The 15,283-nt window shown below is 44.0% G+C and overlaps 1 protein-coding gene across 13 annotated transcripts in view; it reads left to right on the forward strand.

The window, feature by feature from the left end:
- ST8SIA1 (ST8 alpha-N-acetyl-neuraminide alpha-2,8-sialyltransferase 1) overlaps positions 1–15,283 on the forward strand; it is a 325,545-nt gene that overhangs the window by 182,210 nt on the left and 128,052 nt on the right. The window contains exon 6 of one of the 13 annotated variants that reach the window (XM_090043632.1): positions 6,843–6,904. The exons of the other annotated variants lie outside the window; for them this stretch is intronic. Coding sequence (XP_089899758.1) covers positions 6,843–6,885 — 43 coding nt within the window. The 3' untranslated portion in view covers positions 6,886–6,904. The remainder of the gene's footprint in view (positions 1–6,842; positions 6,905–15,283) is intronic. 13 annotated transcript variants of the gene reach the window in all.

Consider the following 15,283-nt stretch of genomic DNA (forward strand, 5'->3'; position numbering starts at 1 on the left):
TACTTACATTTAATCCTATCCTGTGATTTGACTAAAGTAAGAGCTTACCATGCTAGTTTTCTGATGTCTGCAAAAGTAAGGAGTCTATTCCCATTTACACAAGAATTCCAAGCTCACACTGGGTGAGAATCCCCAGAAAAATAATTTAAATACCAAAAAATATTACTGTCTCCAATCAGGGAAGGAATGTTCATTTCAATTCAATTTTATTAATTTTTACTACATTAGCTTGTATTTAAAACAAACATCATTGTAAATTAGGAAGCCAAAAGAATTTCAGAAACTATTGACTTGAAAAAACAGTTGAGATCAAACTTTAACCACACAAATTTTCATTTTGACCAAGCTGTATTTTCCAACAAGAAGAACATTTTATCAAAAAATTCCCATGTAGCTTAGCTGCCAGCCTCTTGTACCTTACTTTTATTACCTTTTGCATTACTATAGTATCTAGAGGTTGTGCTGGGAGTGCTGTATACACAGTAGGGCTGTGTGAAACGGCAGCACTCCATTTCAACCAGTATTTTGACATTTCAGTGGAACAGCTTTCCATTTCAAATTTTGTTTCAATTTGAAACAGCCTTTCCATTCAATTCCATCGAAACAGTTTCACCATTTCAACCCTGTTTTGACATTTCACCCATAGGATATAATGGAGAAGGTCAAAACAGCCTATAACTTTGTAATTTCTGGCTTGATTTGGATGACACTTGCGGAAATGGTAGTCCCTTCTGAGGGCATGAAGCCTGCCAAGTTTCAAGGAGATAGGTGCAGGGGGTTTGGAGAAACTGTACCCCAAACTCTTGAAAGCAAAATTCAGGTTACGGTTATGTGTTAAGCCTCAGTGGGGTCAAAACTGCAGGCATGCTAGCCCCTGCTAAGTTTGCAAAGCCTGCCAAGTTTCAAGGAGATAGGTGCAGGGGTTTGGGGGAAACTGTACCTCATGCTGTAGACAAGCAAAACTTGTGACATGGGTGACACTGTGTGTGTTAAGGTGCAGCAGGATGAAAGCTGCAGGCCTGCTAGCCCCTGCTGAGGCCATGAAGCCTGCCAGCTTTCACGGAGATAGGTGCAGGGGGAGTCTGGGTTCTGGGGCCCTGCACCTCTAGCTGCTGACAAGCAAAACTCATGTTATGGGTGCTCATGTAACTGTGTTCGTCTTGGGGACGAAGGGCTGAAAACTGCAGCCCCTGCTGTGGCCTTGAAGCCTTCCAGCTGTTAAGCAGATACATGCAGGGGAGTTCTGGGGACCTGCACCCCTAGCTGCTGACAGACAAAACTTGTGATGTGGGTGCTTGTGCAACTGACTGTGTCCCTCTTGGGGCAGAGGGGGGTAAAAACTGTAGGCTTGCTAAGCCTTGCTGCAGCCATGAGGTTGGCTACAGAGGACCAACTCACAGGATCATCATAAAATTCTAGTTTATTAGATGAATGCAAAAGTCAAATCATAAACCTTGGGGCTGATCCCCTCAAACACACACACATTCATGCACACACACACACACACAGACACACACACAGACACACACACACATGCAGTAGCTAGCTATGAATACAAAACACCGGTGTGTATCCCCTTACCTATCCCCAAGTGCTGGAGTCCTCTGTTGATGGCCAGTCAGGGCTTCTTTCAGTGCAATGTTGCTTCAGAAGGGGGTCACCGGCTGGTCCTTCTGACTGGACAGGCAGGGTGCTGGTCAGGTCAAAGAGGGCACCATTAGGGGTCATTTTTCACTTTCTTTTATTCCTTTCTGGCAGACTTTGGTGACTCCCCAATTCTTGGGCTTACCCAATCCAGGGGTCATTGACCTCATGGGATGTCCCCCTTGGTAGCTGCTAGATGTGAGCCCCAAGGATCACGTCCATGAGTATGTGCAGTCTCGGGAGTCTGTTGATGAATTTTGATTAATTCACTGCCGTAATGAATAGGGCTCTGGGAGCAGTTGATCAGGCAGTATTCAATCCCAGGAGTTGGTGTCCAGCATTCATTAGTTCAAATCAGGGCGTATGTACCTTTAACAGTGACGTTTCAAAGAGTTCCCAGCTCTGTATTGAATCTTTCTTCTGTTAGTCTGTGGTTTGGTAGGTTTTAACCCTTGCTCATTAACTCGTTATCATAGCTAGCTATTGTATTACGCAATCAATCATGATTCACTTAGAGACCAGCTCAGTACAGGGAAGTGGTGGTTTGAGTCCTACCCTTGCTAACATTGTTATATGGTGCAACTTACTTTTAAATATAAAGTATGTTTGTTACATAGTTAAGGTATACTTGTAATAAAAATACATTTTGTAGGTGCTTTTATGGGTGAAAAATAGTATTCTGCATTGGTATGTCTCCCCCTCATTGTATTTGGTCTATTTGTTGTATGTGCCATGGCATTTCACCCTTTTATATTTTATTCTTTTTAATTTTGTAACAAATGTTCTTTATGTTTAAAAGTAAGTTGTACCACATAACAATGTTAGCAAGGGTGGGAATCATCATCCAATCCATAACTGGGGCATTCTTTCACTGATCTCCAAAAACTAAGTACTGTTGAGGCCATGTTGTTTGCAGGATGATTTCCATAAGCACATCTACATGAGGTGTTTACTGCCAAGTGGACTAATTAGCTCCGCAGTAAATCTCTCATGTCGACACATTGGGGCCCTATTAGGCTGTAGGAAACTAATTAACTCCACAGCAGGGTAGTATTTGTAAATACAAGTACTATCCTGCTGCAGAGTATTTTACTCCACAGCAGTGCATGTGTAGATGCTGATGTGGCTGGCTGGGGCACAAGGTTGCTTCTATGCAGGGGCTGCCTGTCAGCTAGCCCTGCACTGGAGTACTTTGGCCCCCAGCCAGCCCTTCAGCAGCACATTGAGCCAGGTTGGAGCAGTTCTGGGTTGGTAGACTGAACCCCCCTGACCCCTTCCCAAGGCCTCCTCCCAGCTGGGGCTGTTCCAGCCTAGAACAATGTGCTGCGGTCCTGGGTGCATGTTCAAATGGCATGCCTTGGAACAGTAAACTCCAGAAATATATGCATGCATCAGAGTTTATTGCTTTGCATAAATAGCACATGTAGACATGCCCAGTAAGTGCTTTTATGGGGAAATGATTGGTATTATGCTGCAGCAGAGACTGCAGTAAGCTTTCAGAGGGCAATGTGGGAGCTTCCTGCTGTGACAGTTCAGTGTCTCAGGTTAAGTTGAGAAAATAAGAGGATAGAATTTTGATGCTAGTTTTCCTCACCCTGCTTATTCTTTGTGTAATCTACTGCTGGTGTTGATGCTAAGTGCATGCCTATTTCTTGCAGTTAGACAGTTTTTAGCCCATTTCAGGAAGTGCCATACTCACACTGGGTTGCACTAGACTATAGACTAGAGTTGCACCCTATAGGCTTACTGAATCAGAGCTGCATCTAGAAATCAGTGACATAAAACACATCTCTGATTCAGTAAGTCTATCGAGTGCAACCCTAATGGGTTTTCTGCCTGACATCAGACTAACATAGCTAACTACCTCTTTTGCTCATTGGATATTTATGTGAATTTTTTGGGGACGAAGAACCAAAAATACCAGTATGTACACACAGCAAATAAAAGCATGTCAATCAGCTTTCTCTCTTTTGTTACTTCCTGCTTCATTTCAGTTTGACCAATACATTTGAAGTATGCAAATAATTTCCTGCCTTTAGTTTGGCCTGTGGGACTTCAAGATGTAAATAAGGAGAGGAAAAAGACAAGCAAGAAAAGTAAAATTTGGGTTATGGGTGTGGGAAATGTATATAGATAAAGAAACTATAAAGATAAAGAAAAATCAATGTCTGTAATGTCTGCTGTGGCAGGTAGCCCTAGCTGGGCTGCTTGTTAAGTTGGTATACATCAGGCCAGTCATGCCCGTAAGCATCCTGGTTGGTTAAGAGGGGCAGCAGAGCCCCTATTTAAGCTTACCACGGCTCTTAGGCTGTGAATGGTATTCAACAGATTTTTCTCAGATATTTGTCTTGCTCTTGGATGTTCTGCTCTTGGCCCCTGGCTTTCAAACCTAGCTGCTGAGTTCATCATTTTGCTTGCTTGTGTAATTTCAATTCTAAACCTCACCTACAAATATTTCAGTAGCATGCCCAGTTGGAGGAGAGAGGTGGAACACAAGGAGGAAAGAGAGAGAAGAAGAAGAATTACCATTGATACCACAACTCTCTGGGTACTGGCTTGTTGTAGAATAACTTATAAGAAGCCATTCACAGACTGTATTTTGTATCTTTAATAAAACTGATGAGCATTCCTTTAGGGGGGAAATATGCTATTGAACTGTGAGGGTTTAATTATTACTTTGCTAATGTTACCATAAAAAATGTTTTCTACATTGCTGACTAAACTCATATTTGCTATGGAATTAAATGTGGAAATAAAATCGTGGCCTTGATTTATATTGTCATAAATCTCAGCCCCATAGACTTAGGCAAACCTGAATAATGATGTGCTGAAAGAGTGTTCACTGTGGCTTCAGTTGCTACTACTTGGGCACACCTACACATGAAAGTAATGTGAAGCAATTAACTCTGGATTTATTGTCATATGAATGTGTGCCCAGGACCACAGTACATTAAACCAAGGCAGAGCAGCTCTGGCTAGCAGGGGACCTAGAGGGGTCAGCCTGCCAGCCTGGGGCTGCTACCCCCAGCTCAACACGCTGCAGTTGGGCTGGTTGAGGCAAAAGAGAGCTGTAGATGCTTCCCTTGAGTTGCATAAAACAGATGCATAGAATCTCAGGCCCATTTGAATTGACCTTTGTTGTAACATGAATCTCAGGTTATGGGCAGGAGTGTTCAGTGAATGCAGAATGAAGTTCTTAACCAGCCTAGGAAATTGATAATTGTTTGGTGGTTTGGTATGGGAAGTGAACCAGTCCTGGAAGATTTATTTGTTAGGTTGGGGAGGTAAGATGTTCATATATAGGAAGGTAGGTAGTTAGGGCCTTGTTACATGTTGCACTTTGAGCTGCTTAAATGTTGATTGATGTTAGTGCTAGCTCAAATTTGGCCAGTCACACCTTGGCCATTTGTAGATGTGCTCACTATTTTTTAAACCTTGTTAACTGATTTGCATCATACAGTTTGAATCAAACTTCAATTCAAATTAAGGGTTAATAGATGATAAAGTTGGTTTGCCCCCTTCTTCACAGAACAGTAGCCCATATGCTTGGGCAAGGCTGGGGCCTTAGTCAGGAAACTGATACTTAGTCGCAGTAAGGTGTTGTTGGCATATATGATTTTCTGAAGGTATTACTTTGTGCCCAATAACCTCTGCTGTGTTGCAAAAAACTAATTTAGTTTCCCTTAAGGGGACTGATATTTGCAATGCTTGTCTGCATTCCCAAGGAATGCTTATCTGAGTTCCTAAGGACTGTTTTTCCTAAAAGCAACACTATGTATACATGTTAATAAATATAGTTTAAATTGCCTAATTTGGACCACACTAGTCTGCATTAACTTAATCCAATAAAGATTAGTTAATTTAGACTGGAGCCAATTTTAATTCAGAATACAGATGTATTTAATGATGGGTGTAGTCCAGATTAAACCTAGAAAATGTAATGTCTATAAACAACTTTTCAGGCTAAAAAGCTTCTCTGACTCCCCCATTTGCACAGCTGACTTGCCACTGGAAGATTGGCAAACAGGAGCCTAAGAGCTATAGTTGTGAGTTGCCACTACAGATCCTGTGATTCAGGCTTCTATCCCTGCTCTTGGTGGGGGCATATGAGAGAGAGATTAGGGAGGTGGAGGAACATGAAGTTGGGAGGAGGAAAATAAATGGGATGGAGGTGGGTAATGAAATGGGAGGTGGAAAGGAAATGTGGGTGGGGAAAGTGTGGGGAAATGAATGAAGTCAGCCAGTGAAGGACAAAATAAAAAGAATTAAAAAAATAAATAGAAGGGAAGTAAATTAAGACGGTCTCCTGTTTTAATAAATTGGATTTGGGATTTTGGTGTTGGGGGGGTTGGTTGCTTCCCAGGGTGGCTGGGAAGTGGTAAGGGAAAGTGCTTTTGGGGGAGCAGCTCTCCTGCCCCAGAAAGGAAGCACCAGCTCTTGGGGACCTGATCCAGCCCCCTGTCTTCTTTCCCTCCTACCCACCCCAGATCTCACTCCTGGACCTGTCTGTGCCTTGCAATGTGGCTAGCTAGTAGTTTGTTTGTATGGGATTGCAACACTGGGGGTGGGAAGGTCACACCTCCTCCAGGGGCAGGAGGGGGAGTTGGCTTGTGGCAGAACTGTCCCCCTCCTACCTCCCCTCCTGGTGATAGAGTTCAGGGGGTAGAAAGTCTGTCCACACAGAACTGGAGGGTGGGGGACAGGACATTGCATTCTGGGATGCTGAACTTGGGCAGCTAATCTGAGATGAGTGACCACACAATAATGGAATATGAGCTGGGTAACACAGATCAGCAATAAACCTGCTCTGGAGTGGCATAACTTTAAGGTCTCTAAAGTGTGCTTAAAACTAGTTTCAGGTGCTAAGGTGTGAACAGTCTATGGGTTAAGAGCTCCAGGAGCTGCCTAAAATTAATGTGTAACAGGGCCCTTAGAAGGAATGGATGAGGCACTGTGGGTAAGTGGTCTGTATTATTTTTTTTAAGTGTGAATAGATGCATATGTAAGATTCTGATTGGGTGTGCCAATACAGAAAGAAGTTACCAGCGTTTGAAGATTCAGACACGGAGTCGGATGCTCTTTTCTCCCTTTGCCAGATCAGCTCTATTGCCCATACCATGGGGATGTACTGTTAACCTTTAGACTCTTAGTTCTACTTTAGTTCCGGTGTTCCATACTGACATAAATGTGTTTGTTAGGCTCTGCTTGAAGTTGTCAGCCGGAAACATCTGGATCCACTAGACCAACAGATCTTTTAAAGGTAACAAAATGAGTAAAAATATAGGTCAAAGGCCAAGGGGCCACTTGAGTCCAGTAGCCTACTGAGAAAATATGGTTAAGACAGGGTTAGTTTCTGTAGTAACAAGGCGAATGTCATGATTACCATTATGTTCAGCTGTCTTTGGTTCTGCAGCTTAAATTGCTAGGTACTCATTTGTGTCTGGGCCAAGAAGGGGGTGGCTTTTCATATGAATCCAGAACAAGGTTCAAACTCTGGAGCTCTAGGGTGCTTGTACATACCATGGTGGTTTAATTCTATTTAGTTCTCCCTAAATTGAAACAGTGGGTTTTTAAAAACACCACTTCAGTTTAGGGAGAATTAAACCAAGCTAAACCCCCATGTCATGTGCACAAGGGTGGAGGCCTGATCCTTACTTGCCCCTTAGGTGGGGGTCCTGGGGGGAGAGCTGGCAGTGGGCTGAGCAGTAGGGCTGTGCAAGGCTTTGGACTGTGCTTCTGATGCGCAGAAGCTTCGGGTGCTGAGGACCAAAGCACTGCCTTTGTTAGGCTTTCCAGAGCAGTTTGAAAAAGCTTCGGAGCCGCTTTGGAAATCTGGCCATAGGGTATAATGGGGAATCAATGAAATATCTATAACTGCTGTTTTTGTCTGATTTGGATGAAGCTTGCTGAGATAGTAGCCTCTGCTGAGTGAATGAAGCCTGCCAAGTTTCAAGAAGATCGGTGCAGGAGTTTGGGGGAACTGCACCTCAAGTTGCTGACAGGCAAAACTCATGACACAGATTACCCTGTGTGTGTTAAGGCGCAGCAGGGTGAAGGTTGAAGGGATGGCAGCCATGAAGCCTGCCAGCTGTCGAGGAGATAGGTGCAGGGGCTTCTGGGTTCTGGGGCCCTGCACCTCTAGCTGCTGACAGGCAAAACTTGTGACATGGGTGCTTGTGCACCTGTGTCTGTCTTGGGGCAGATGGGGAACTACTGCAGGCCTGGCTGCTAAACTACTGTGTTACCAGTTACCAATCAATCATGATTGACTCAGAGACCAGGTCAATATACAGTTGCTAGCTAATGTAACCAGTTAATTAGCAACAATTAACACCTACAAAACGCCATACTAAGGAGAGGAAAGAATCAATACAGACAATAAACTGCCCCAAGACAGAGACAGTCAGTTGCACAAGTACCCATGTCATGAGTTTTGCCTATCAGCAGCTAGAGGTGCAGTTCCTCCCAAACCCGTGCACCGATCTTGAAACTTGGCAGGCTTTGTGGCTTCACCAGGGGCCACCACCCCTGCAGTTTTCACCCCCCTGTGTTGTAACACAAAGAAGTGACACAAATTTTGCTTTCAAGAACTTGGGGTGTAGTTCCCCCTGAACCCCTACACCAATACTCTTGAAACTTTGTAGGCTTCACGCTCTCAGCAGAGGCTACCAGCTCTGAAAGTTTCATCCAAATAAGACAAAAAACAAAGTTATAGATATTTCATTGATTCCCCATTTTACCCTATGGCCAGATCTCTGAGGCAGCTCCAAAGCTTTGGAGCTGCTTTGGCTGGATTGAAGCGGAAACCTGGTCTGGAGCTCCAGATCGGATCCCTGACATCCAAAGCGGCCAGATCTGAAGCCGGATTGAATAGCTGCCTACTTGCACAGGCCTACTGAGCAGTCCCTGAACTGTGTGGGGGTCCCGCAGGTGGCACCCGCGTGCTGGGCAGTCCTCAGGGGGCACCACAACAACAGAAGGAAGCATCACCCCACCTGCAGCCATGGAGGGAAGCAATGGGCCCCCGCACAGCATACATAGGCAGGCAGGCTCCGGGGAGGAAAAAAAAAGATGAGGCTTGCTGCCTTTTTTTTTTCTTCAGTGGAGCCTACCTACATGGACTGCCACTGGGTCCCACAGCCCCTGAGTTGTGCAGAGCCTGCCAAGCCCTAAGCACGTTGGCTTCCAGCACCCTGTGCACTGTTGCACTTTGTAAGGTAGCGAACTAAAACACCTTGAAAGCATTCTATCTTGCTATGTGCCAAAATCATTTAAAGTGGAATACGCTGCCGAACATGCAAACAGCAACGCCATTAAAGCGGTGCAAAAGAGCATTTAAGCTGCTTTAAATGCCAATTTTGTGACTTGTACAAAGGACCCTAGTGATCTGCCTTAAATGTCCTGCCCCTTTGTCCCACTAGCAAAACCCTGGGTATTATACTTATTTATTTATTGATATGATTTATCAATATTATTTATTGGTATAGTTATTTATTGAGTGATATGATTTTACATGTTTGCCAAAAAGTAAGCAAACAAAACACCCCACCATCACTCCTCAGGGCTGCCTAATTTTCCTTATTTTTAAGAATAAGAAAATGTCTAAAAACTGTAGGAGCCTATCAGGCCAGTGCCCAATACTAAAAATATTTCATTCCAGCTTGCTGCTTCACTAAGCCTATTTGTGTACTTTGACTTTTAACCTTCACTCTTTGTCTCACAGCACCTACTTTCAAGTTGCCTCCCCATGGACACTTATTAATCACCCTCCTCTTTCTCCAGAAAATTCCTGCCATGTGTCTTATTTATGAGATGATGCTTTTCCATGTATTGCTTTTGCTTGTTTGTATATTTCTCTAGATTCTACCCCTTGTGCCTACAGGGCTCAGAAGTGAAACAAAACTGCTGGGTGCTCAGAGCAGCTGTGACGCATGGGGGCAGCAGCTATTTTTGGTTGCCACCATCTGCTGGCATGATTATGCAGCTGTGGCAACAGCAGGCTTTTTCTGCTTCCCCCACCTCCTTTCACCCCCACCACTAGATGGTGCCCAGGATAGCAGCCCCCATACCTCCTGCCCTAGTTATGCTACTGACAAGGCTCAATCCTGCAAGTTAGCAAACATTTTCCTTGATATCAGAGTGCCTTCTATTTTGTGAAGGTAATGGGAGTAGTGTGTTCAGCAGCACCTGACAGTATCGGGCCCCACTGTAAGCCCTGAACCAAGCCACTACAGATAGACATATGGGACAGATTTACAGCCAGTGTAAATTCTCAGAGCTCTCCATAGCTCTGGCAGTTTGTGCCAGCTGAAGATCTGGAAGAAAACTTGCATCATTTGTAATGGCAAGAGTAGGGAAACTCATTTTAGAAATCACCTTAAAAACACATAAGTAAAACGTAAGTAGTCATAATAGAGAATTAAAAATGTTGATGGGCTTTTACTGCTTCCTTCTAATTGAAAGATATTTAAAGGTCCTGAATTGATGTTTATAGTGCATGAAGAGACAGGACTTCACAACTCAGCAGGACAGTATGGTAAAGTCCCTACACAGCGCATTGTCTTTATTGAAGAAAGGTCTCTCTGCTGCTTGGAAATTTAAGTTGCTTCTTGCTCTTTCAGGAGCTGAACTAGAAGCTCGCTCCTTGAGTCAGGGCTCTGGACAACTAGGAAGAATTGGAGACTAAAAGGCCAGGGTCTCAGAGTGGGAAGGAGCCAACCCTGGCTTCAGGAGGTACTCTTAGAGATCAGATAAGGCTGCAGTGGTCTCAACAAACACCATAATTATACTATCATCAGGCGGTCAAGATGTTAGGTTGAGTGGGGGAGAGTAAACTCAACGCAACATACCAGCAAAGCATGATGATGTTGCAAACTAAACATTATTATCATACAGAAATCTGTCTTGCTGGAAAACTTCTGAGGAAGAAACATTATTATGGTGAAATGAAAATCTAATTTGTTGCTCTATTTAAAAAGCTACATCCCACCGTGTTTGTGACATTGTAAGGGTTTTTATTTTGTGATTATTGTTTTGATATTTTTATCTTGTCATTAAGATCATAAAAAAGATATCAAGCCTTGCCTGTCTGTGAAGTACTCTGATAAATAGGATGTACGCTATTTTACATTTGCTCTGTATCCTTTGGTACAGTATTTAAACCTGTGACTAGTTTTCTTTGTTAGACACTAACCTCTTTACTCCAGGGGACTTTTTCATGTACAGCTTACTTATTGATATAAGAATAGTAATCGAATTGAGGAAAGGGAGAGAGACCCTTTTAATTCATCATGACTAACAGGAGTATCAATGAAGATGTAGACATAAAACATAATTATACTGTCATCATGTGACTAGTCCTGTGCTTCATTTTAATGATGTAGGTGTTGAAGGACTTCCTGAAGTTTTTGATTTTACTGAGATTTACCCCAGTTTTTTCTAGTCACTTTTGTCCTTCTCACCTTCACTCTAGTTTTACATATCACTAGTTTTATAACTTTACTTCCACCTCCCTGCTTTTTGGTAATTTGTTTGGAACTTTTTTCTTGCTTTGATGCTGCATTTCTCAAAAGCAGCTATTTTCTGACTCTGATCTCTGGCATTCTTTAGATGAACAAAATATCTTTGTCTTTCCTGTCTTCTATGCTCCCTTCTTATTTTAACTCCCACCTTCACAGAAAAGCTAGTCTATGTATCCTGGCTGATCTTAGCATGGACAGATCTAGGATTTTGAAAAGTGGGGTGCAGCTGGTGGTGCATCATTAAATATAACAAAACACATATTTTTCTCCAGAAAAGAAACTAGAAGTTTTACCAATAAACTAGGGACCTATGACTGTATTATTCAGTTTAACATTGATGCAAAACAAATATACAATTGGAATTAGTTAAAAACTGTCGGCAAGGAAATAGATGCTACATTACCTGAGCAAGAGGAGCAGCTAACTGAGAGCAGACTTGCAGAACAAAGGATAGCTTGATCAGTGGAACATCAAGACTATTAATAAAGAGAGCAGGTCTTTAACACCTGTGGAATGCAGAGTTTAAAAGGAATGAGATACATTTTAATGAGCCATGAAGTCAATTGACTTCCTCAGTGCTGCCTGAATAGAAATGTTGCTGCCACCGGCTGCTGGTTAGTTTTAAACCTTTGGGTGGAGCAGGAATCGAACGGGATACAACTGCACCAGTGAGCATCTCCCCTGGATCCACCCCTGGATCTCAGTTTGTGCTGCTACCTCAGTTCATAGTATACCCATGGTGCTCTAATGTAGAGATGACTCTGGCACACACCATGGGACTCCACACACAATGACGGTCAGAGAGTGTGAGACATCAAACAGTGTATTAGGACTAAAGAAAAAAAAGTTATGAGCTGCCCCGGAAAACACCAGTTAAGGAAATTAGAGATTTGATGGTGTTATTATATCTTGTTTGTGACGACCCAGGCTCATTCTTCACTGGCTTTTGGACTACGTTAATGGGGTTTCGTTTTTGTTAGTGATGGTGGTTGTGGTGCGGGGGATTCCCTCCCTCCCCTCCCCCCCCCCAAAAAAAGAAGATAGTGGAGTGTTCATTTTTGTAGCCTTTTTTTTCTTAGTTATAATCACACTGAAATATTCACACCCCATTTTTTTCTGTTGTCAGGAGAATAAAGGCAAGCTTATTCTTCAATTTGGGTATAATGCTTCAGAAAGGATGCAGTTCAATGCCCACTGAAATCAGAGGAAAGCACTGCAAAGATCTAAAAGGATCTAAAGTGTCTTCTTTTTTCTGTTTTTTTTTTTTTCAAAAGTCTGGATGTTTCATAACCTTGCTGATGAATTGATTTTAAACTCAAATTTTCTTCTGGAGTTGCCCTTTTTGGAAGTTAGATGTGTAATAAGTGGATTTATTTCAGCAAACGGTATTTGCCCTGTTATGTGTTCTGAATAAATGCATTCTCAATGATTTATGCAGAGCACAGGGTTTGTATGTGGATAGTGTTTGCATTGGCAGTGTTCTTTGTCATTTCTATCATGTCTTTTATCTAAGTGGCTCATCCTGTGTACGTGTCATGGTGCGGGGTCCTCAGGAATGGCCATGATACCCCTAGGGCTCCATGACTGTGCCAGCTTCGTCCTGCAGGTGCCTTCTAATCTCACCGGCCACGTCCTGTTGATAAAAATAAGTTGGGAGGCTGCCCACGAGTTTCTGTATGTCAGGATCTAGTGGGCTTTGACAGGACCATGTGGGTTCTTAGATCCCTTGTGGGGTCTCACTCCAAGTTGGTGCCTCACGAGACACCCTTAGACTTATGGGCTAGATGTGTGGCTCCAAAACCTCCCCTTTACCACACCCTGTGCTTTGCAGCTGGTATAGAAATAATGTCCCTCTGTTGGGGTCTTAGCCAAACTTGGCCTCCAGCTGTCACTGAGCCTCTGGCCTCTGTAACTGCACCCCTCTGGTGCTGGGCTTGCCGTGCCCCTGTTGCTTGTGCCCCTCTGGTGCTGGGCTCTGTAGCCTCTGTAACTGCACCCTTCTGGTGCTGGGTTCAGCAGCTCCTGTAACTGCACTCTGTCCCTTTAAGAAGACAAATTTATCCCCAAGTATTGTGTGGCTCCTATCCCTGAGTTCCCTGTGAGCTCCTGGAGCCCCATTAGTCTTGCAAGCAGCAACTCAGGCAACCAGATGTTTCTGAGTAGTTCTTTCCTGCAAGAGCTTTTTTCCCTGGTAGCTGGCAGAGGACTAACTCTTGCCAGCCCCAGCACTGGGGCTTATATGTACCCAAGGCCCTACCTACTTCTGGTTAGCTGACCATGTGCAGGTGTCAGCTAATTCCCTCATTAGCCTGCTGCCAAGGCAACCTGCAGGCATGGAGCTCTGTCTAGCTCCCACAGCTCTGTAGCTAGGCTACTTTGCTCTTAAAAGAGCAGGCATGCGCTAGTGCCCTGCGACAGTAAGGTTTTAGCTTTAGATAGGATATTTTTCTTTGCTTCCTAGAAGACTGCTTGTCATAACAACAAGAAGTCGTTTTTTAAATACATAGGGGGCAAAAAGAAGGTACTGGATAACGTGGGGCCCCTGCAAGACACTCTGGAAAATTTGATCATCACACCAGATGACAAAGCTAACCTATTTTATGACTTCTTTGCCTCCATTTTCCTGAGCAGGAACTGGATCAGCCCCCCACTGGGCCCTCCTCAGACCCTAGGGGAGGCGCACCTAGGCCAAGGGTCAGTGAGGATCTAGTCAGGGAACTTCTGGAGGGACTGGATGTATATAAATCAGCTGGTCTGGACGATCTCCACTGCAGAGTGCTGAGGGAATTAGCTGAGGTCATTGCGGGACACCTGGCACAGCTTTATGAACACTCATGGTGCTCTGGTGTGGTGCCAGAGGACTGGAAGAGGGCCAGTGTGGTTCCCATCTTCAAAAAGGGGAGGAAGGAGGACCCAGGAAACTATAGGCCAGTTAGTCTTACCTTGATCCTTGGTAAGCTTTTTAAGAGAATTATTCTGGCACATGTCCACGAGGGGCTAGCAGGGGAGATTATGCTTGGGGGCAACCAACACGGGTTCATTAGAGGCGGGTCCTGTCAGACCAACCTGGTGGCCTTCTATGACCAGGTCACCAAATCCTTAGATGCACGGGTAGCAGTGGACATAGTCTTCCTGGACTTTCGGAAGGCCTTTGACACTGTCTCTCACCCCATTCTCATTAAGAAACTGGGGGACTGTGGTGTCGACACCTACATAGTCAAATGGGTCGCCAACTGGCTGGAAGGCCGCACCCAGAGAGTGGTGGTGGATGGGTCATTTTTGACCTGGAGGGATGCGGGCAGTGGGGTTCCACAGGGCTCAGTCCTCGGGCCCGCACTGTTCAACATCTTCATTAGTGACTTGGACGAGGGGGTAATAAGCACCCTGTTCAAATCTGCTGATGACACTAAGATGGGGGGGATGTGGTCATGCTAGAAGGAAGAAATAGGCTACAGTTGGACTTAGGTTACAGGGGTGGGCAGATGAGAATAGGATGGGTTTCAACACTGACAAGTGCAAGGCAATGCATCTGGGGAGGAAGAACCAGCACCATACCTACAGGCTGGAGAACTCCCTTCTCCCTTCTCAGATTAGACATCAGGAGGTGCTACTTCACTGTCAGGGTGGCTAGGATCTGAAACCAACTTCCAAGTGAAGTGGTGCTGGCTGCTACCCTGGGGGTCTTTAAGAGGAGGTTAGATGTACACCTTGCTGGGGTTGTTTGACTCCAGTACTCTTTTCTGCCATGACAGGGGGGGCGGACTAGATGATCTGCTCAGGTCCCTTCTGACCCTACTAACTATGAAACTATACCATACTTGGACATATACCACTTATGCAGTATACATCTACACATGTTCCCTTAAATGTATGAAGACAAGGTAGGCTAATATATAGTTTCTCTGAAGTGGGATATATACCATAATAATACTGAATTGATCTTTCTCAGTTTTGGCAAAGTGTGTCACAATGAGCTCTATAGTTCTTCGATGTGAATGGATAACAAGCCTAATATTATCAAGGAAAATTAACTTCACTTTTCTCAGTATTACAATGGCCTATTTGATTTATTATATATTTTATTTATTGTATTATATAACTCTGTCAGATCTCTCAGT

Source organism: Crocodylus siamensis, chromosome 4 (assembly GCF_052110815.1).
Source record: "Crocodylus siamensis isolate JL-2025a chromosome 4, ASM5211081v1, whole genome shotgun sequence".
In the NCBI taxonomy this organism is placed as follows: Eukaryota; Metazoa; Chordata; order Crocodylia; family Crocodylidae; genus Crocodylus; species Crocodylus siamensis.